Raw genomic sequence first — 20,240 nt, 5'->3', positions numbered from 1 at the left:
AAAAAAAAAAAAAAAAGAACCAGAATAACCTTGCTCTTATGTCAGGGTCTTGGTGAGGACAATGTAGTTCTTCTCCACATGCTCTCCTGTCTTTCATGCTTCTTTCATTTGTCAGCTTTCCAGACAGACTGGAGGGTCTCTGAGCTCGGTGCTGGAGCTCAGAATGTCATTCCTGGCCTGTTGGTAAGCAGGTAAAAAGCCAACCCAGATCCAAAGGAGGAAACAGAGTCTACCTCTTACGATGAAGGCCTTGTGGGCCATCATGCAGTCAGTCCTCTGGTCTACCATGGGCAGGTTCATTCAACCCGACACAGTGTGTCCTTTGCTGTTTTGGAAGGATCCATGCAGCTGCAGGAAGGAGGATGGAAAAATTCTGTCAGGAAAGATTTCAGAATTGGAATAGAAATGGAAAGGCACGGGGACAGATGGAGCAATGAGACTGGGGCATGTGGGAACTACTCAAAATTGCCGAGCATCAAAACAGGCTGAAGCCACTCATTTAATTTGGTAATTGTAAATCTCACGCTCCAGATGTCATTTTCAAAATTTTTCTGCAAAGTTGGCAATGTATACATGCAATTTTGGGAACTGGAATAATTTTTTTTCTGGATTCTCAAAGTTGCTAGGAACCCCAAGGAGTAAAGAGCCACTTCATTGGAGCTTTAGAAAACAAAATCATATTATACAAAGGAAATTTTCTGGGTTTTTGTTTGCTTGTTTGTTTGTTTTCCTGTGATGTCCAGGATTTTCAGAGATTTGGCAAGACAGCAACACAGTGGGGTTTAAAAATTTTAGCATATAATTAACACCCTCTGTAGTAGTTCAGCCCACTGCTGAATGAACTGGGCTGATGATCTGATAAGTTGGTTTTGTAGATTTTGGTGATATGGATCAGGTCTGCAAGGTATGAACCAGCACATAATGAGGAGTGTTTACATGGATTTTGGAATAACCTGACTCTACTGACTCCAGCTTTGGTTTTTCTCCCATAGGAGAACCACCCTGAGCTGCCCCTGATCAAGTCAAAGCAGGATGAGGTGAACGCCGCCTGGGAGCGTCTCCATGGCCTAGCCCTCCAGAGAAGGAAAACCCTGTCCAATGCTGCAGACCTCCAAAGATTCAAAAGGCATGGACCTGGGCTCCATATTATGGGGAGTCCCACCACTGCCCCAAGTTTTGGTTTGTGTCTGTCTCTGTCTTCTGTTAGCAATTAGCAACCAATCCTTCAAACCAGACAAAATCATGTACCTGTCTTGAAGACAGCAAAGGAGAAGGTACGTGGTTGTGACCCACACCACAGCTAAGTTTGTGGAAACTGAATCCCAAAGCAGTAAGATTAGCTCAGGTGAATTAGTGACAGAGCACTGCAGAGGGCCAGGAAATCAGATTGAGGTTTCCGTGAGGGTGGAGGTGAGAAGTAAGATGACATCCCTGAGGAAGTAACCCACAGGGGAAGGTCTCTGGAGGCTCAGCAGGATGCCCAGGTCCCTAGTGTCCAAATGGAAACCACTAAAAGCCAGAACTCTTCAGGTGGCTGTTGGCAGAGTGCTGGGAAGACGGGGGTGGGCAGTGATAGGCTAGGCTTCGTGGTGTGCTCCCTTTGTCCCAGAATGTCTGCCGCTCTCTGATTGGCACTCACGTGGCTGTCTGGCAGGGATGTGACTGAAGCCATCCAGTGGATCAAGGAGAAGGAGCCTCTGCTCATGTCTGAAGACTATGGCAAGGACCTGGTGAGCTCCGAGGCTCTGTTCCACAGTCACAAGGGACTCGAGAGGAACCTTGCCGTCATGAATGACAAGGTAAGCCAGCTGGCAGAATCTGGCTTTTGAGCTGATAGAGGCATCAGTGCTGTCCTGCCACCAGAGCCAGTTCATGATTTCAGTGCAGGAACAAGTTGATGCTCCCCAGCGAGAGCTCCTGACGCTAGAGACGGCTTGTCCAGGAATACTGGACGTCCTTAATTTACATTTATTTTTATTTAAATTCACATCAATGTTCTGTATACTTTTGTAGGTTTTTGTAACATATTTTGTGATTAAAAACCAAGCCTTCTCCCCCCCCAATAAAAGCAACCACAAGAATGGGCCACTCGTCTCGGTACTCAGTGCCAGGCTTCCGCCTAGACACATCAACCTCTTCTGCACCTGGGAACTGTGGCTCTTCTGCTGTTACTGTTGCTGTTGCTCTTTTGTCCTTCACTCAGTAGACCAGGGAAGTGTTTTCTCTTCCCCTTTTAAAATAAACTTGAGACACCCACAGCACCTTACTGAATCTACGTGTGGATTCTTTTTCCACAGCTGGGAAACCTGCTCTTTCCCTAGGGGGCAGATCAGACACTAGAGCTCAGAGCTACCCCATGTCCTTAATGCTTCCATCTGCTCTTCTTACCCCTCCAGCTCTCACGAGGCCTGCACCAGGGACCCCTCACACCTCCAGCTGAGTCCGCCAGGGGAAGACACCCCTGCTGTGCTTGGGTGGGCAGCTCCAACCCCTGTCCAGTCTCTTAGGGCCCCACTATCCACTTCTTTCATTTTTCTTGAGCCTTTGGCCTTTTTTCCTAAAAGTGAATAAGAATATACTACGATCTGATGGATAACAATAAATCAAAGTCCAAGGCAACACCTGATAAGATTTCGACTGCAGAGGAAAGTACACCTGGGGTGTCACCTGAGTCTGTGCTCCTTAGGAATTGGGCTGTAAATGCCTTGCCAGGACTAAGTGGCACCGTCTTTCTGATCCCCACAGTCATAACTGTGGAAACAATATAGAAGGTAATGAGGAATGGGCTTGGGTCCCAGTCTTCCTTCTGACTCTTACTAACAGAAAGATCTTGAACAAATAAAATATTTTACATCTCAGTTTTCACGTAGAGGAAGAACAGCAATAGCTTTGCCTCAGTATTAGTAAATGGAGACTATAACATGAGAAAGTGCATGTGAAGTGCTCAGCACGATGACAGAGTACTCAGTAAATAATTATTATTAATACAGTATTTCAGATGTTAATAATAATTCTAGATAGAAGTATTGCTCAATTGTGATTTATATGATGGGTTTCATGAATACTTTCCATAAATCTTCGCTGGGAAGAGTCAGGATGCTGGTATTTCCCACGGGGTTTCTTTTTCATCCCAAAGGTGAAAGAGTTATGTGCCAAAGCAGATAAGCTGAAGCTGTCCCATCCTTCAGACGCACCTCAGATCCAGCAGATGAAAGAGGACCTCACCTCCAACTGGGACCACGTGCGCGCGTTGGCCACCAGCAGATATGCAAAGCTGCAGGCCTCTTACTGGTGGGGAACTCCTCCTGTCTGTAGCTTGAGCTAGCTCTACTGGATCAGAGGCCTATCAAAAGCAGAGATAAAAGAGTAAATGTGATAAAGTAACAGGGAATTCAGACCTCCCTGGAGGTAAAAGTAGCTTTTCTTTTCTAATCAAAGTGCCTTGCACAGTATAATACTCAGCATGGCCCCCCACCTGTACCCCTTTTCTCTCTCTGCATACTGCAGGTGTCACGGCACACTTCTGTTTCCTCAGAATAGTAGTAGGGTGCTATGACTTCACCCAGGAGCTGGAAAGCAGTTGAAGAAACATCAAAACTGACCCTGACAAAGTCGCTGAATTTCCAAGCTAAAGAGAATAAAAATAAATCTAGATATATCTCCTACACATGTATTACAAAATACTGGGCATTATTTTCAGCAGTTAATTTTTATGATTAGTCCCTAAATCATGAAAAGAGAGCATTTATCTTGTTATGATTTCAAACTAAACGATGAACTCTAATTTTTTTTAATGGGTAACTTTTTGTAGTTTCTGGTCTTTTTCTTAATAGGGTTACACTGAGCTGAGAGACAGGAGGGAGGTTAGTGGGGTCTCCTAACCCTACCTCTACTCTCCTTTCCAGACGCGTTTCCTGTTGATTATATATTAATGCTTCTTTGTTGGCCACTTCAAGTCCTTGGGTGGGTGTGACCTAGTGACCACGCAGTATAATACACAGGTGTACCTCTCACACAAGGGCCCAGATACCTAGAAATATACACCTGGAGCAAGTACCTGCCCATGCCCCAGGAGAACAGACAGTGCACCAAGGAGCCCAGGGGGCCTTCAGGGCCACAAGTGTCCTCACATCTTAACTCAGCCCAGCTTAACTCTTCCTCCAGTCCACTTGGGTGCTTCTCCTCCCTGCCCTTCCTTTCCCCACAGGTACCAGCGGTTCTTATCTGACTATGAGGAGCTCTCAGGCTGGATGAAAGAGAAGACTGCACTGATCAATGCCGATGAGCTACCCACAGACGTGGCCGGAGGGGAAGCCCTGCTGGACAGACATCAGCAGCACAAGGTGGGGGCCCAGCAGCAGGGTGAGGAAGGTGGCCTGCTCATGGCAAAGATGCAGATAGTTCTGGCTGCGTCCTAAGACATTTTGTCCTGTGACCACAGCATGAGATTGACTCTTACGATGACCGTTTCCAATCTGCGGACGAGACTGGACAAGCCCTGCTGGACGCCAATCACGAGGCCTCTGAGGAAGTCCGGGAAAAGGTACTGTGAAATTTTGAAACATCTCTAGCCCTCACTTAATAATCTCATAATAATATGAGGCCCTCTGCGGGGAACGAAGGGGAACTCAAACAGACAAGTCAACAATGGAACCTACCGCTCACATCTCTACCATTACAAGCTGCTTTAGCGAGATGAAGTTGAAATTCTCAGGACCAGATGCCCCCTCACCACCAAGCCACTGTTTCATCACCTTAGCTCATTTCTTCAGCCGACCTCCTTCCTGATATAATAGCTCCCTACCGTCTCACATTGTCACACCTGTTCTGTTCCATCACTTTCCTTTGCTCATCTCTAGGTATAACATCAGCGAAGACTTGGCCTTATTCATCACTGGTAACCTAAGGTGGCCAGAGAGGGCGTGGTGCTGGCTAGAGTCTGCCTTCCTTCTTTCCTTTACACAACCACAAATCCATTTGATTTTCTATATCTATGTTTCTCAGTTTTACATTAAATTACAGGAACATTTGAAATGTTCAGAACGCCAGTCACAGACTGGAGAACCAGGTTTGGCATCATCCTAACCTGGATCACGAAGGCTGACCTCAGCCCTGACACAGCAGATGCTGGGGTAGTGGCTGTCACCAAATTTGGTGGGACCATGGTTAAAATGAGATTGGCCAATTTTCTTGCATCTTATTGCCTTCCAATCACAGCCTCTAGCACTGTGTGATAAATGAGGCCGAGGTAACCACCTTTTGAACTTCCCCAAAACTCTATAGGAACAATATAATGTGGATTTTACTATTAACAATTTTTTTGCCAAGGGATCGGCAGGACCCTAGGTTCTTGGACTCTTAGCTTTTATCCAGGGATTCTGAGAGTTTGTGCTGCCTTTTTTATGGACTTAATACAGCATCTATATTAGCAGCTGGGCTTTCTTTGACAGATGCTTGGAAAGAAGCAAAGGCTTTTGTGGGTTTGAGAATATATGTCTCTTTTCTTTTCCTTGCTGTTCTTATTTACCTTCAGAGCAGAAGGCAAAATTCTGTCTGATCATTGGAGTGCTCTATGAACTTGACCATCACTAAATATCTAGCCTATGTAGGCTCTGCCCTTTTCTATGGAGCACCTTGCACGATCTAACAATGACTTTACCTGCTCACCCTACAATCCTGATCCCCACCCTTCCCAGCCTTTAAAAATTCTCCATGTCATGCTGTATCTCTTATATTTCTATTCCCTAGTTTTTCTAATCACAATGAATCTCTCTTGTTTATTTATACATATTAAATGTGGTGTGCCTCTTTGATGACAGACATCCAGTTTTTTTCTACACCGTGATTATTCACATAGATATTGGAGCCCTAAGAGAAAAGTCTACTTTCTGTTCATTTTTATATTCCTCAAAATGCCTCACCCTTAATACATGCTCAATAAACAGAAGATACCATAACGTAATCATGCTCCTGGCATGTTATCACTTCTTCCCAAAGATGGCCATACTTGCCAACAACTGGGCAGCTCTGCTGGGACTGTGGGACGAACGTCAGCGTCAGTACGAGCATTGCTTGGACTTGCACCTCTTCTACCGTGACAGCGAGCAAGTGGACAGCTGGATGAGCAGACAAGAGGTACTCGGAGCCCAGCGTGGGTCTTGAAGCCATTTTCTCCTCCTTACTCACCACCTTGATGATTGTCAACACTCTAACAACCATTTCTAGAGCCAGAGCTTGTTCTGGGGTGACCCAGAACAGACTGGTTCTGTATATATGGTTCTTACAATATCCTCATGGGCAGCTGCATGGAAAATTGCGTGGCCCCTGATGTTTCTCTCCATAGTAGCGAGGTATTAACCCTCACTCAACATAAGGCAGAATGAATATCAAATTGCTAAGGGGTCAGGAAGAAAGAATTGTGGTGAGTCTGGTGGGGTTTATCAGAGATGTCTTGGAGGTGAGTGGTCCTCTTGAAGCAGCTTTGAGAACTCAGTCTAGTACCTGGATTGGGGGAGAATTCTAGATGTTGGTAAAGTTGTACAAAGATTTAGAAAGGGAATCTGAAGCTCCTGCTGTTTGAGATTAGTCTATCTACTATTCTGCTTTGTGCTGCTTCCCATCTGGCTTCCCAACTCCCTTGTCTTATTTCTTAGTCCTTGTCTCAGAGATATTCCAAAGGGATTGTACCTAACCAACAAAATATTGCTGCAGTACATCATTCTGTCTTCTACAGGCCTTCCTGGACAACGAGGACCTGGGAAACTCCCTGGGCAGTGTGGAAGCCCTTCTCCAGAAACATGATGACTTTGAGGAAGCATTCACTGCCCAGGAGGAGAAGATCACAGTAAGAAATGGGTCCATGGGCCTCCCTGGTAGCCTAGGGGTTACATATCATCACTATCAGTGCTATGGGCTGAGTTCCATCCTTAGCCAGGGAGCTGACCCATATGGCACAACACACATCACCTGTTTCTCCTCTGTTCCCCTCAGCAGTATTTCAATAGATCCTCCTTTCTGATCCCCTGTCTCTGGTCAATGTTCTCCCCAAACCTCTGACCTATACCCAGTTCTTCTATGAAAAAAAAAGAAATGGGCCAATTCATCCTCTGCTTCACATTTGTTTAGATCATCCCCTACAATATCTGTCCATAGGTAGAATCACTCCTATAACTGGCAGCGGTAACCCAGGATTACTCTTAAAATAGAAAACATCCATAAATATATTAAATACTTATCTTAGCCAACTTATTTCTTATTCCACAAAGCTTGTTTAGAAAGCATTTTAAAGATTTCAGGCTTCTTATACTTCCTGATAAAGTGCATGATTGCTGTATTTTTTTCTTTCTGTAGTATAAATAGAAACTATTGGATCCAAAGCTTAAAATGTATTGTTTATTTTTTAGTTATTTGCTCTTTGGTATATCTATATTTTGTTTTCTTTGGCAATATCTAGGTATCTAAGTAATAATCGTTCTCTAATAGTAGATCCTCTTCTATATGTTTCCTACCTAATGTTACTACAATTTTCCAGTGATCCTTAAGTTGCAATGCCTCAGACAACTGGTCATTATCTAAGCAGGTTCAGAGATGTGTACATCCAAGATACTGCTGCCTTTAACTGTCTCCTGGGAGGGTGCTGGCTTAAAGTCACACACACATAATACACACATACAGCACCACCAGTCTTCCCTGCTAATCTTCAACCAATGAAGAGTTTAATATGGGGCCTCCCTGATAGCGCAAGGGGTTAAGTCAAAGCACTATGAAGCTGGCCACAGCCACTGTAGCACAAGTGTGATCCCCGGCCAAGGCAGTGACCCACATGGCACAGTAGATTTTTCCTATTTTGCCCTCTGCTCCTCTCAGTAGTGTATTTCAATATACCTGCCTGCTCTGATCTCCACTCTGTTTCTGATGAATCCTCTCACCCACACCCACCCCCGGACCTCTGGCCTTTGCCCCAGTTCTTGTGTGCATAAATAAATAAAAATAATCTTTTAAAAAAGAGTTTAATATGATTCCTAATAAGTTCATACACTTGCTCTGCTGATATTCCCCAGTAAAACTGAACAGTGGATAAAATAATTCTATAATTTCTAAAGTGCTATCATTAATTTTAGATGATTTTTATATGCCTAATCAATTAATCCATTCTGAACTTTAGCACATTAGGGAACATAATAAATGTGAGTAAAAATCACCCTATAGCTTCTGAGTCCTTTCTCCGTGTAACCAGAGAATATATGTGTGAGTGTGTATTTGTGTGTGTGCATGTGTGTATTTGTGTGTGTGTACATACACATATATATACATACATACATATTTAAATGTGGATACAAATATATGTAATGACAGAAACATGCATACAGTGACACCCCCCCCCCCAGTCATGGTTCCATCAATAATGCTTCCTCAAATATTGAAGGATAGATCAAATATGAATCTTTCAGTGACATCAGAACTTATTTCCTACAATCTAGCTTAAACTGTATTGTGGCATGGAAAGGATAATCAACTTGCCTACGGTCTACATTTCAAGATATAATTTATAACAAAATCAGCACTGGAACCTAGATCTTATGACCCTCAAACTTGTCCTTTTCCCACATAACCACGGTTCCTCCTTAACAGCTACCCAAACTTCAGCCACTTGATAGGCTGTCACTGAGGGAAAACCACTCAATTTTTTCCAGGCCTTGGACAGGACAGCAACGAAACTGATTGACAATGACCATTACGATTCCGAGAACATCGCTGCTATCCGGGATGGGGTATGTCCATGGGGCCACATGTCCACCTGCCCCCTCACACTGGGATCAGGGAAGGTGTTGGGGTCATGGTGGCTAAGGTGGGTGGTGACTCCTGTGTGTCTGTAACTGGTTTTGCTAAGTGAATTTGCTTGTGTTTTGCAGCTGTTGGCCCGGCGGGATGCCCTGCGGGAAAGAGCTGCCATTCGACGCAGAATGCTGGAAGATTCATTGCTTCTGCAGCAACTGTATCAGGACTCCGATGATCTAAAGAACTGGATCAATAAGAAGAAAAAGTTGGCAGATGATGAAGATTACAAAGTAGGTAGAGTTTTCCAGCCCTGGACATATTCATCCCAACTTTGCTTCATGGAATTAGTCAGAGTATCAGGACCATGGCATTCAGCCAATGTGAACCTCATTTTTAAATGAGGAGACAGACTTAGAGAAAGAAAGAGGCCCCTGAGACCACATATCTGATTGAAATTTAAAGTTTGCTTTGGTTTTCCTATGCCCTCTGTTCCTCACCTCTTCTTTCCAGGACAACCTGCAAAGCTCCTGAGAAGAATGGGAAAGGAAGGTCTAGGTCCTTCTTGTCCCTTTGTCACCAACCCCACTCCCCTCTGCAGCCCTCCAGTAGAAAACATTGTGTCTTTTCCCCATGGACATCAGATGCATTGATGACTTCTGGGCATGAGAAGTCGCATGAGGGTTAATCGAATACAGATTTACACTGTTTTGTAGCCTAAAAGGAGAAAATCCTTATTTTATGATGAGGAAACCAGGAGTCTAATTTAGAACTTGAGTCACCCAACATTATCCAGTTATTTAGAAGGAAATTGAATATAAGTGTTAGACAGTGAACCTAGGCTTGAGTTCCTCTCTCTTCTCTTTTAATTGGTGTAATTTGGGGAAGTTTCTGAATTATCTCTGAGTCATGGATTTCTCTACCTCAGGGTTGAGTAAAACACATATTTCACCCACTAGTGCAATGCAATCTGAACTAATATATGCCCACACACATACTCACAAACTTTTACATTGTTGGGGCTAGACGGTCTCTTGATTGCTATTCCAATGCCTAATCACAGTATTCACTTATTCAGATACCACTGTATCTGCATCTGCCTTCTGTAAAACTCAGGAATGTGTGTATGTTCTCTAGAAAAGTCCTTGGGCTCAGTAGATGTAGGATAAACATATCTTCTCTACATGGGGCAAGTGGGTAGGTGTAGGAATGATGGAAATTTCATTCTTTCATGACTATTCTGACCTATTGTTAAGCTTGTATGGAGTGTCATATTTAGAATGATCTTCAAAGCATATCCAGTTTCAGTAGAAATTCAGGCACACATGTATTAACCATGCTTGCAGGTATCAGTTAACCGTGCCTGCCAGGTGTACAGAATGTGATGTCACAGATAGAACTGAGCACTGTCTGGCCCAGTGTTTAGACTAGGACAGTTGTCCCAAGGATGCTGTTTAGACCTAATCAGTTAGATTTAGAGTGAAAAGTAATCCCAGGCCTCAAAACATCTGCCTCTCATTTCTCAAATTACAATTCCCTTTGATCTTCGTTTGTCATCTCAGGACACACAGAACTTGAAGAGCCGGGTTCAAAAGCAGCAAGTCTTTGAAGAAGAGCTGGCAGCTAATGAGAACTTACTTAATAACTTAGAGAAAACTGGCCAGGAGATGATTGAGAAGGGACACTATGCCTCTGAAAATGTGGCAGCTCGTGTGAGTGAGGTTGCCAACCTCTGGAAGGAACTGCTGGAGACGACAGCTCAAAAAGGTCAGGAGCAGAGGTTTGGTGAAAGGCTAAATCCTAAATCTGGCCCTTCTTGTTCTTGTCTTTCCACCTGGCCTTTGCCTGGCGCCTCTGTGAGGTCACTTGCTTTCTTGTGTCACCCTACTTTGGCTAAAAGGTTTTTAAATCCAACCTAAAATTGCTATGCTTTGTATTTGCACAATTTCATGTTTTCTTCATGTATCTGTAGGTTTTTTTTCTTACTGAAACTGCTTCTGGTTTCTAAACATTTTTTCTTTCTCTTAGATAAATATCTGGGAATCACATATTACCTAAGCATCTAACATTAATGACTTCAATCAAACTTATATATATTTTAGTTCTATGGACTAGCAGTTATGACCCAAGCTGTTCAATCAGACATTATAAGACTGTCTCTGCATATGTGCTATCCTTACAATGTTATTCATATAAATGGAACTTGTTGCTTTTTTCTCCAACTTGAAAGCTCTTTAAAAATCCCCCATGTCTGTCTGAATAGTCTCTACATTTAATTTCCCCTCCCACTTTGGAAAACTAATTCATTGTCATAATTAAAGCAAATAATGAGATTACTTTGCCAATGTTCTCCCTGTTATAAACATCATCAATAGACATGGCTTCCCAGTCTATAAAAGAGATAATACCACACTGATTGTGCTGGATGTCACCTTGCCTTTGTTTTAGGAAAATATAAACTTGCACATAATAATAAGAAGCACCCTTAAGGAAACACATTGAAAGCTTCACAGAAATAGTGCAGTAATAATTATAAGGTTATAGAATTTAGAATCTACATAATTTAGAGCAAACACCAAGTTATGTACTTCTTTTGAAAAATATAGCACTTGGATTAGAATTCACTTGAAAAAGAGGTCTGAAGAGCAAGTAACAATGACATAAAAATACCCAAGATGGCCCTCCCTGGTGGCACAGTGGGTTAGGGCACAGCACTAAAAAGCTTGAGCCACTTCCACATGAGTTTGATCCCCACCTGCCCTGGAGGAGATCCACATGGTGTGGCAGACCTCTCCTGACCCACCCGCTGCTCCCCTCAGCCATGTACTTAGTCAATCTGCCTGCTCTGTTTCCTGCTCTGTCTCTGGTGAATCCTCTCACCCTGGCCTGTACCCCAGTTCTGTATGAATAAATAAATCTTTAAAAAAAAATACCCAAGATGGTTCAAGTCAAGTATGATCCCTCACTCAAGACTATAACTTATTACTTATCTTTGTTTAAGAACGCAAACATATTCAAAAAACAAACACCGCCAAAATGATAAAAACTTAAAGTGCTTATATAATCTCATGGAGACTGCAGTATCAAAATACTCTATTGCTCCTTGAGTGGGTGGGAGATACACTTTCATGCAGTGAAGAACAGTCATAGTACGTGTCTTATACCACTGTCTGCTCCCAGGGACCCAGCTGCATGAAGCAAACAAGCAGCTGCAATTTGAAAATAATGCAGAAGACCTGAGGCGCTGGCTGGAGGAGGTGGAAGGACAGGTCACCTCCGAGGATTATGGAAAAGGCCTGGCTGATGTGCAGAATTTACTCCGCAAACATGGCCTCTTGGAGTCAGCTGTGACTGCTCGCCAGGTTTGTTGCTAGCTCTCTAGTCAGCTGGTGAATATGCTCTGAGTACACTTCTACTAAGAAATTATTGTCAAGAGAGAAAGAGAACAGGAAACCAAAGGTAACGTTTGGAGACTTTCAGTTGTTCTACTGTCTGTCCCAATGTCCCCTCTAGGCCACCATCTACCGGCGGTGTCTGCTGTCGGGCCCATGACTGATAGGAGACTGCTCTTCTTGATAGAATACTGTGCTGTGTTTTATTTGTGACTTTGCCATTTATTAATCGTGTGATCTTCAGTGTGTCTGTTCACCTTTTTTTCACCTCTGTCTCCTCTGTAAAATAAGAATTTTGGATAATATATCCTCTTCCTGTTCTGGCATTCTATGACTCAGTCCTTGGAAATATTTTTTATCCTGTCATTTTTATTGTTGTTAAGAGAGGGGAGACCCATAGAAGTAAAGCAATTTCCTTGACATCAAAGAGACTATTAACAAGGTTAAGTCTATAATGCCACTGTCTAGGATGTTCAGGATGATCTTCCTGACATTCCACCAGACTCTTTTCCAATAAGTTTCTACAGTATAATATGGTGTGTGTGTGTTAGAGCTCTCAGTGGAAACTCACTTCCAATTGACTCATCTTAAGAGACTACTATAAACATCTTTATGACAACAAATTGGGCAATCTAGAAAAAAATGCACAAATTCTTAGAAACACACAAAATTCCAAGACTATTTCAGGAAGAAATAGAAAGTCTGACCAGACCAATCATGAGTAAGGAAATTGAAACAATAATAAAAAACGTCTAAAAAAATCAAAAGCCCCACTTCAGACAGCTTCACTAGTGAAGTCAACCAAATGTTCGAAAAAGAGCAATTAACCTCTCCTTCTCAATATGCTTCCTACAACTGAGGAAAGAAGGTTTCCAATCATGTTTTAAGATGCTACAGTTACCCTGATGAAGATGTGATTTCTACAGAGAGATGGTGAAATACTATTCAGCTTAAAAAAAAAAAAAAGATGAAATCCTGACATTTCAGCAATTTGAATGAAACTTGAGGGGATGATGCTAAGGGAATTTCTTCTCACATGGAGAAAGGCAATTTATAATTTCACACCTATATAAAAGATAAAACAAAGCAAACACACAACAGATCCTAGATTATAAAAACCACTATTTAGTTTTATGAGAATGAAAGGGAGAGTAAATTGGGTTAAAAGGGTCAATTGTAAGGTAATGGCTGAAAACTAGACTTTTGAAGATGGCTACAAAGGAATTATATAGATAGATGACAGCTAGTGGATGGATAGATAGATGCCAAATTATAATGCTGAGAAGCTGAAACCTTTTTAATTTTATAAACTAGTCTTATGTCTTATCAATTTTACAAGTAAATATTATTATAGTCACACTTAAAAAATCATCCCAGATTTTTCAGTTTTCCTTGATGCATTCTACAAAAATGTTACCCTTTGAGATGTGGTTTGAGAACTACTTTAAGCAGGTCATAGCTGATGAAGTGGTTCTAGATGCAGTCACCATGCCTGATCCATTTCATTGATTTGATCAGAGATCCTAATAGTGCATATGGGAACTGATTGTCCCCATGGACATCTCACCTCAACCCCCACCCCCTTCTAGTAATACAGGAACCTCCTGACACACTCTGTTTCTCTCTCAGGATCAAGTGGATACCCTCACAGACTTGGCTGCTTATTTTGAAGAAATGGGTCATCCAGAGGCTGGGGAAATACGGGCAAGGCAGGAATCCCTGGTTTCCCAGTTCAATGCACTGAAAGAACCACTGGCTCTCAGGAAGAAGAAGCTCATTGACCTCCTCCGCCTGCAACAGATTTGCAGAGACACAGAGGATGAGGAGGCCTGGATCCAGGAGACTGAGCCCTCAGCAACTTCCACCTACCTGGGTCAGTACCCCCTGGACAGACTTTGAGAGAACTGAGATTATAGCAGCATAGGGAAGGAAAGTGTGTTTTCAACTCCCTACCCTCCAAGTCAAAGAAATTTGTTATAAATTCGTACTGAAAAACTCCCCTCCCAAGTCCATATGTAGGAAGTACCATGAGTAGAGGGCTCTGGGAAGAGCTAGAGCCTTTTGGATACTTGCTCTAATACCTAAGTTATTGCAAAGGCCCTGTACTGAGAGGCTATTGTTTGTGTTTTAGGCACGAAGTGTTTTTTGTTTTGCCAGTGACCCCTTTTATAACTAAATGACCCATTATAAGGATGAAAGGGGTCAAGTAGCCAACAAAGCCCAGATTTTCCTGTGCTGTGGGAGTTGTCCACTTGCCAGAGTCGATGCTGGTATACTTGCAGCAAAGTACAGAACAATATGAAACATAAACATAGCACAATATGGAGTGCATGAAGTGAGGGTATTTCAGAGAGATGGATGATGGTGGCAGTAGAGAGATTAGTCTGGAAAACTTGCTAGAAGAGTAAAGACTAAGGATTATTAGAAGAGCATAGAGCATTCTATGGCATTTGGAACTGGAAGTACAGGGAAGGTAAGTTTGGGGGGGAGAAGCAGAACACAGACAGAGACAGGGAGGATGACAGTTGAGAGCGTGTGATCTTAGAGATGGAGGCAGCCATCATAAGTGACGGTTGAGTGCTTGTTCACATTGGGCCATAGTGAGGAACTTTTTAAGTTATATCTATTTTTTATAAGGAAAACTCCAAAATTATCAATAATGTTACCCATTTTAGGGTAAGAAATGGACATTTAGGATGTCAATAACCTCTGAAGTTCATGCTGTTTAGCAAGTGGCAGATCTTGCTTTTCCACACCTCATGCTCAAAGAAAATCAGTTGCTTGCTATTGGAAATTTGAGCTACAATGTCAGCATGCCCTTCTATCTACCTTGCAAAAAAAAAATTAGGGATTTCTTTATTATCTTTTATAAAATAATGAATTGGATTTTCTTATTACAAAAAGCCAAGAGGAAGAACAACATTGAGTATAGTTAATTCAAACAAGTGGCACCCATTTAAAGAATCCCACTGAATGACTAGAACTTCAAAGGGAAGAAAACGTAGGCCCAAGCGTTTGAAAAAAAGTGAAGTGTGTTATTTCTTTGAACCAAGATAACCCTAAAGCTCAGATTCCTTTTCTTTGTAGGCAAAGACCTGATTGCCTCCAAGAATCTTCTCAATAGGCACCAAGTCATCCTTGCTGACATTGCCAGTCATGAGCCACGCATCCAGGCGATAACAGACAGGGGGAACAAAATGATAGAGGAAGGTGCGTATGATTCAGCTTCGGTTGGTCAGTTGTCACCTTTGGGAAGACGTCTGCACCATCTTATGGCTTCACAGAAATGTAAGGCTATCAAACCCATTTCCCACTCAATTTAGAAATGTCCTTTTGGCATTTTTGATAGACAGGTATACAATTTTATTTGTATGTTCTAGGAACAGGTGTCTCCTCACCTCATGAGCTAGTCCTTCCTATTTTTTGTAAAGCCAAAATTATCATCAATGTGATGATTATCCATATGCTTCTCTGTAAACCTGACTTAATTCAGAATCAAAGTTCCAAAATTTTATTTAAAAAAAAAAAAAGATTCCTTAGTTTATGGAAGCTTCTGTTGGGCTGACCCCCCACAAGGCAGTCTAGAGCCTGCCTCAGGCATAAACGTAACAATCTCATTTTATTTCCTTCTCTCAGGGAATCCTCTGCCTAGTGTCTGAAAGTCATTTCTTCTTATTTTATGCTGTTTTCTAGTCATTTATTATATTCCTAAAAGGAGACCTTTTATGAGCAGATATGAAAACCTCTGAACTTTCTGTACAGCGTAGAGGGTGCTTGTTTTTGGAGCCAGGAACCATATTCACCACGTGTGTGTTCTGTTTTCAGGTGTGTGTATCACAGACAGTATCAGCCACTCAGCACCTCACACATCCCTGCTCCCATTAGTATCTGATGCTGCTTGATGTCATTTATGACATTCCAGTGCCTTAGAACTTCAGTGTGACATTAACTACATGCCATAGCATCCTCTCATCCCCTTTTCCTCTCCCAGGTCACCACAAAGACTAGAGTATGGTGATACTAGAGTATGGTGACATGTTCCATTTCTGCCTCATAGGACATTTTGCTGCAGAAGATGTAGCCTCTAGAGTCAAGAGTTTGAATGCAAACATGGAGTCCCTTCAGGCTCGGGCTGCGAGACGGCAGAACGATCTTGAGGCCAACGTCCAATTCCAGCAGTACCTGGCTGACCTACATGAGGCAGATGCATGGATCAGAGAGAAGGAACCTATTGTAGACAACACCAACTACGGGGCCGATGAAGAAGCAGCTGGGGTAAGAGGGCCTGAGGCGGGCGTTGTCCAAACCCCATCAAACGGTACCAACTTACTAATTTATGATTCGCTTAGATTATGCAACAGGCACAGGTGCTGTTAGAATATTTAGGGTCTCAAGAGGGATAACTTTTGGCCTCATCCTCTAGGATACCCTCATAGTTGCTAGAATTCTCAAAAGTTTCATGCATTTCTCTAACCCCACAGAGATCCATACATTCCTTAGAGATCATTTAAATACAAAAAGGTATAACTAGGGACCTATGCCTGTCGTGTTTCCATCCAAAACTTCTGAGAATAACTTTGGGATTTCAAGGTTATTTAAAACACATGGTTTTAAGGTTTAAGAACCTTGATTACTTTATTGTAGTATAACCAGACAGATATGTTGGGGCAAGATAAATCTCAGAGGGCACAATTACCCATGACACCTATTTATTTGATTTATGTATTTCCTTAGGGCAAGTCAGTACAGTATTTCACAAACCTTTGTCACTAGAAATAAATCGAAATGGCATATAAAGTCATGCTGATGTTTAATCTTACAAAATGGCATTATCAACAGTATCTACTTTTGAATCTGACATGTATTAATAAAGAGTTGTGCAATTTTCACTTTATTTTGTTTGAAATAGATGCATTGAGACTTATGAATGTTTTAATTCTAGTATTTGCTTGATACTTGTAAATTTAGGATTTAAAACAAACTAGTAGATGGAAAGTGTCTCTTACCAGGAATTAGGATAATGGTATAACCCAAGAGCTGAAATAGCCCTAAGACACTTAGTGGTCCTGTATGGCTTCTGATGACCCCCTCCCCCCATCCACCCACAATCTAGGCTCTTCTGAAGAAGCATGAGGCCTTCCTAGTGGACCTCAACGCATTTGGAAACAGCATGCAGGCTCTACGGGATCAGGCAGAGGCCTGCCAGGTACGGACCTCAGGGATGCTGAGAAGCACAACCTACCTCGGAGGAAAAGAAGTCTCCATTTCTTTACTTCCATAACCCAGGAAACAGTGGCAAATATATATATATATAAATATATATATATTATACATATATATATATGTATATATATATACACACAAAGGTCTATGAACCTTACAGATAGGGAGGGTAGCATCTCTATAGAATCTACAGATAGTTAGTCTACAAGAACTCCTGTATTATTATGTGCTTATGGGACTATATTTTGCTTTCCTTTTCACTTTTATATCTCTCTTCTTTCTTTCTCCTTTCCATTGTTTCTATCTGTCCTTCTTATATTCTTCCTTAAGTTCATTATTCACACACATTACATATGTATGTTGTATGTGTGCTGTATGCATGCATGTTATGAGGAAGCAGTATCTGAGTGATATAAAGTCAGAGGACTTGCTTGGAGAGATATATGTTCAACTCCAGTCTGAAGATAGGACAGGTATTTGCTATATGCCTGCTTATATTTTGCTTACCTGTCTCAAGACATGATACTTACAGGAAGCCACAATCAGAGGGGAACATACCTTGGAAAGCAAGTTGCTTAACAAAGAGAGATAAAAGTTGTTTGTTTTCAGTTTATGTTCCTAATTTTATTTTTATCAGTGGCCTTTCCAGGCCTGTAGATCAGCCATGTCTAAAAAGAGCAAGCTGATTTACATAAAATGTAAAGGTCTAGGGGCTGGAAGAACTGTGAGTAGAGACCAGGGAATGGAGAAGCTATGGGAGGCAGCAGGCTTTTCATGTTGACAAATGAGTTTCTGGAACCCTGACATGTATAATGTGTACACCTGACTTAGGAACTGGTGTCTGGGAGCATTTGTAAGTTCCAAGCAAACTCAACCATCACTTTGCCCACTCTGAGCTCCTACTACCCCATCTGTCTGTCCCCAGAGATGCGCTGGGGTGGAGCAAAAGGGCAACACAAGGTCCAGCCAGGGCTGCCCTCACCGGCCCCACCCCCACAACACCCTGCTGGTTGTGGAGAGAGGTGTTTCCTGCAGTGACTAACATGCTCTCCTCCCATGTGTTCAGCAACAACAGGCGGCACCTGTGGAGGGAGCAGCTCGAGAGGAGAGGGTGGTGGCTTTATATGACTTCCAGGCTCGGAGCCCCCGAGAAGTCACAATGAAGAAAGACGACGTCTTAACTCTGCTCAGCTCCATCAACCAGGTGACCTCCCCTTCTTCCCAGGAGCAAGGCACCTCTTCCCACGTCCTCTCCAACCCTGACAGATACCCATCTTTTGACCCATCAGCATTCCCAACTGCTGCCTCTCTTAAACAGACATAATCCCTGTCTGGCGCAGGAGCCTGCACTTGTCTGATGACAATACCAGTTTACAGCTAACAAAACGAAAGCTCAAAGAACTTACGTAATTACCCAGAGCCACGTGTAAGCGGAGTGGTGGTGCTGTGAAGTCTTCCTTTGCTCACTCCTCTTCCTGTAGGAACAGGCTGCAATGGCTGGGACCCTGTGAAGCCCAATCAGAAAGAAGTCTTTTGTTGACTTTTCTTTAGACCTCATGCCTGTGAGAACAGTGACAAAATATCAACTAGGATTTTGAAGCTATTTTTCATAAGAGCTTGAGTCATTTTTTTTTAAAGATTTATTTATTCATACAGAACTGGGGTACAGGCTAGAGATGCGGAGGGTGAGAGAATTCACCAGAGACAGAGCGGGGAGCAGAACAGGCAGATCGACGAAGTACACTGCTGAGGGGAGCAGCAGGCGGGTCAGGAGAGGTCTGCCACGCCTTGTGTCACCTCCAGGGCAGGCGGGATCGAACTCATGAGGAAGTGGTTTAAGCTTCTTAGTGCTGTGCTTTAATCCGCTGCGCCACCAGGGAGGGCCCAGAGCTTGAGTCATTTTTTATATTCACAATTATTGGGAAGAGAGGGGAGATAGTGTTTTTCAGAGAACAAAGTGGAATTTTTAGAGAAGCAAGAGGTTTCGTTCTTGAATAAGCAGCACCAGCACCCTTCCTCTTCACCAAGCCATCTCCTTTCACCACATTATTGTTTGAGGACATCAGTTCCAAGCAGTTCACCCTGGAATACCCCAAGATACTCAGTGGAGGTCAGGGTGACAGTAATATTATAAAGCACACACACATGAAATTCAAAGCCACACACAATTTTTAGGAGCTCTGGGAGAGGACTAGAGGAGATTATGTAATCCTCTGTGAAGCTTTCTACAGAGATGCTCTGCCTGCAGGGAGCCCAGTTCCATTCTGGTTCCACTGGTTTTGTAAATTCCAGTGTTCAAGTGTCCCACCATCAGAACTGTCTGGTTTCTGAAAACCTCATCATAGTGAAGGGTCTAATATCAAATGGTGGGTTCCTTGATCCCAGAGGCTCATCACAGCAGTTCTTAACTTACCCTCATTGCAATGTATGAAAATTATGTGCTCCCACAGCTGTGGCTTCTCTCAGCCACCAGCTGTGTCTGTGCCTAGAAACTTGTGGAAGTTGGACCCTCTCGTATGTATGGCTTCCCCAAGGACTGAGGAAGGACAGGGCTCTGCTTTCCCTCCAGGACTGGTGGAAAGTGGAAGCGGATGACCACCAGGGGTTTGTGCCAGCTGTCTACGTCAGGAAACTGGCCCATGATGAGTTTCCTACGCTCCCCCAGCGGCGGCGAGAAGAACCAGGCACTATCACCCAGCGCCAGGAGCAGATCGAGAGCCAGTGAGTTCTAGCAGCTGGAGAAGTGGACTTTGACCAAACACTTCCTACTGGCCAAAGACTCTTCTCCTGACTGCACCTATTAGTACTTCTAAAGTTACCAAAAAGTCTGACTTTTTTTTTTTTTTTTTT

General features: G+C 42.8%; 1 protein-coding gene and 1 long non-coding RNA gene across 3 annotated transcripts in view; one reads left to right on the top strand and one right to left on the bottom strand.

Moving 5' to 3' along the window:
- The window catches only part of LOC105854033, a 57,498-nt gene that overhangs the window by 4,657 nt on the left and 32,601 nt on the right, over positions 1-20,240 (bottom strand). The window contains exons 2-4 of the long non-coding RNA XR_001145762.1: positions 18,805-18,895; positions 3,195-3,343; positions 234-348 (exon numbers count right to left, since the gene is read on the bottom strand). This is a non-coding gene — a long non-coding RNA (uncharacterized LOC105854033). The remainder of the gene's footprint in view (positions 1-233; positions 349-3,194; positions 3,344-18,804; positions 18,896-20,240) is intronic.
- SPTA1 (spectrin, alpha, erythrocytic 1) overlaps positions 1-20,240 on the top strand; it is a 51,609-nt gene that overhangs the window by 4,738 nt on the left and 26,631 nt on the right. For both annotated transcript variants that reach the window (XM_004688356.2, XM_004688357.2), the window contains exons 5-21: positions 993-1,126; positions 1,655-1,799; positions 3,137-3,291; positions 4,208-4,343; positions 4,442-4,543; positions 5,998-6,135; positions 6,734-6,844; positions 8,694-8,771; positions 8,913-9,068; positions 10,338-10,542; positions 11,956-12,137; positions 13,797-14,040; positions 15,255-15,377; positions 16,225-16,442; positions 17,281-17,373; positions 18,457-18,594; positions 19,960-20,111. In XM_004688356.2, coding sequence (XP_004688413.1) covers positions 993-1,126; positions 1,655-1,799; positions 3,137-3,291; positions 4,208-4,343; positions 4,442-4,543; positions 5,998-6,135; positions 6,734-6,844; positions 8,694-8,771; positions 8,913-9,068; positions 10,338-10,542; positions 11,956-12,137; positions 13,797-14,040; positions 15,255-15,377; positions 16,225-16,442; positions 17,281-17,373; positions 18,457-18,594; positions 19,960-20,111 — 2,510 coding nt within the window. The remainder of the gene's footprint in view (positions 1-992; positions 1,127-1,654; positions 1,800-3,136; positions 3,292-4,207; positions 4,344-4,441; positions 4,544-5,997; positions 6,136-6,733; positions 6,845-8,693; positions 8,772-8,912; positions 9,069-10,337; positions 10,543-11,955; positions 12,138-13,796; positions 14,041-15,254; positions 15,378-16,224; positions 16,443-17,280; positions 17,374-18,456; positions 18,595-19,959; positions 20,112-20,240) is intronic.

The sequence above is a fragment of the Condylura cristata genome, unplaced genomic scaffold, assembly GCF_000260355.1.
Source record: "Condylura cristata isolate star-nosed mole 26May11 unplaced genomic scaffold, ConCri1.0 scaffold00024, whole genome shotgun sequence".
NCBI classification, from domain to species: Eukaryota; Metazoa; Chordata; class Mammalia; order Eulipotyphla; family Talpidae; genus Condylura; species Condylura cristata.
Note: the sequence above shows the minus strand (reverse complement) of the source record. Positions and strands in the feature narration are given on the sequence as shown.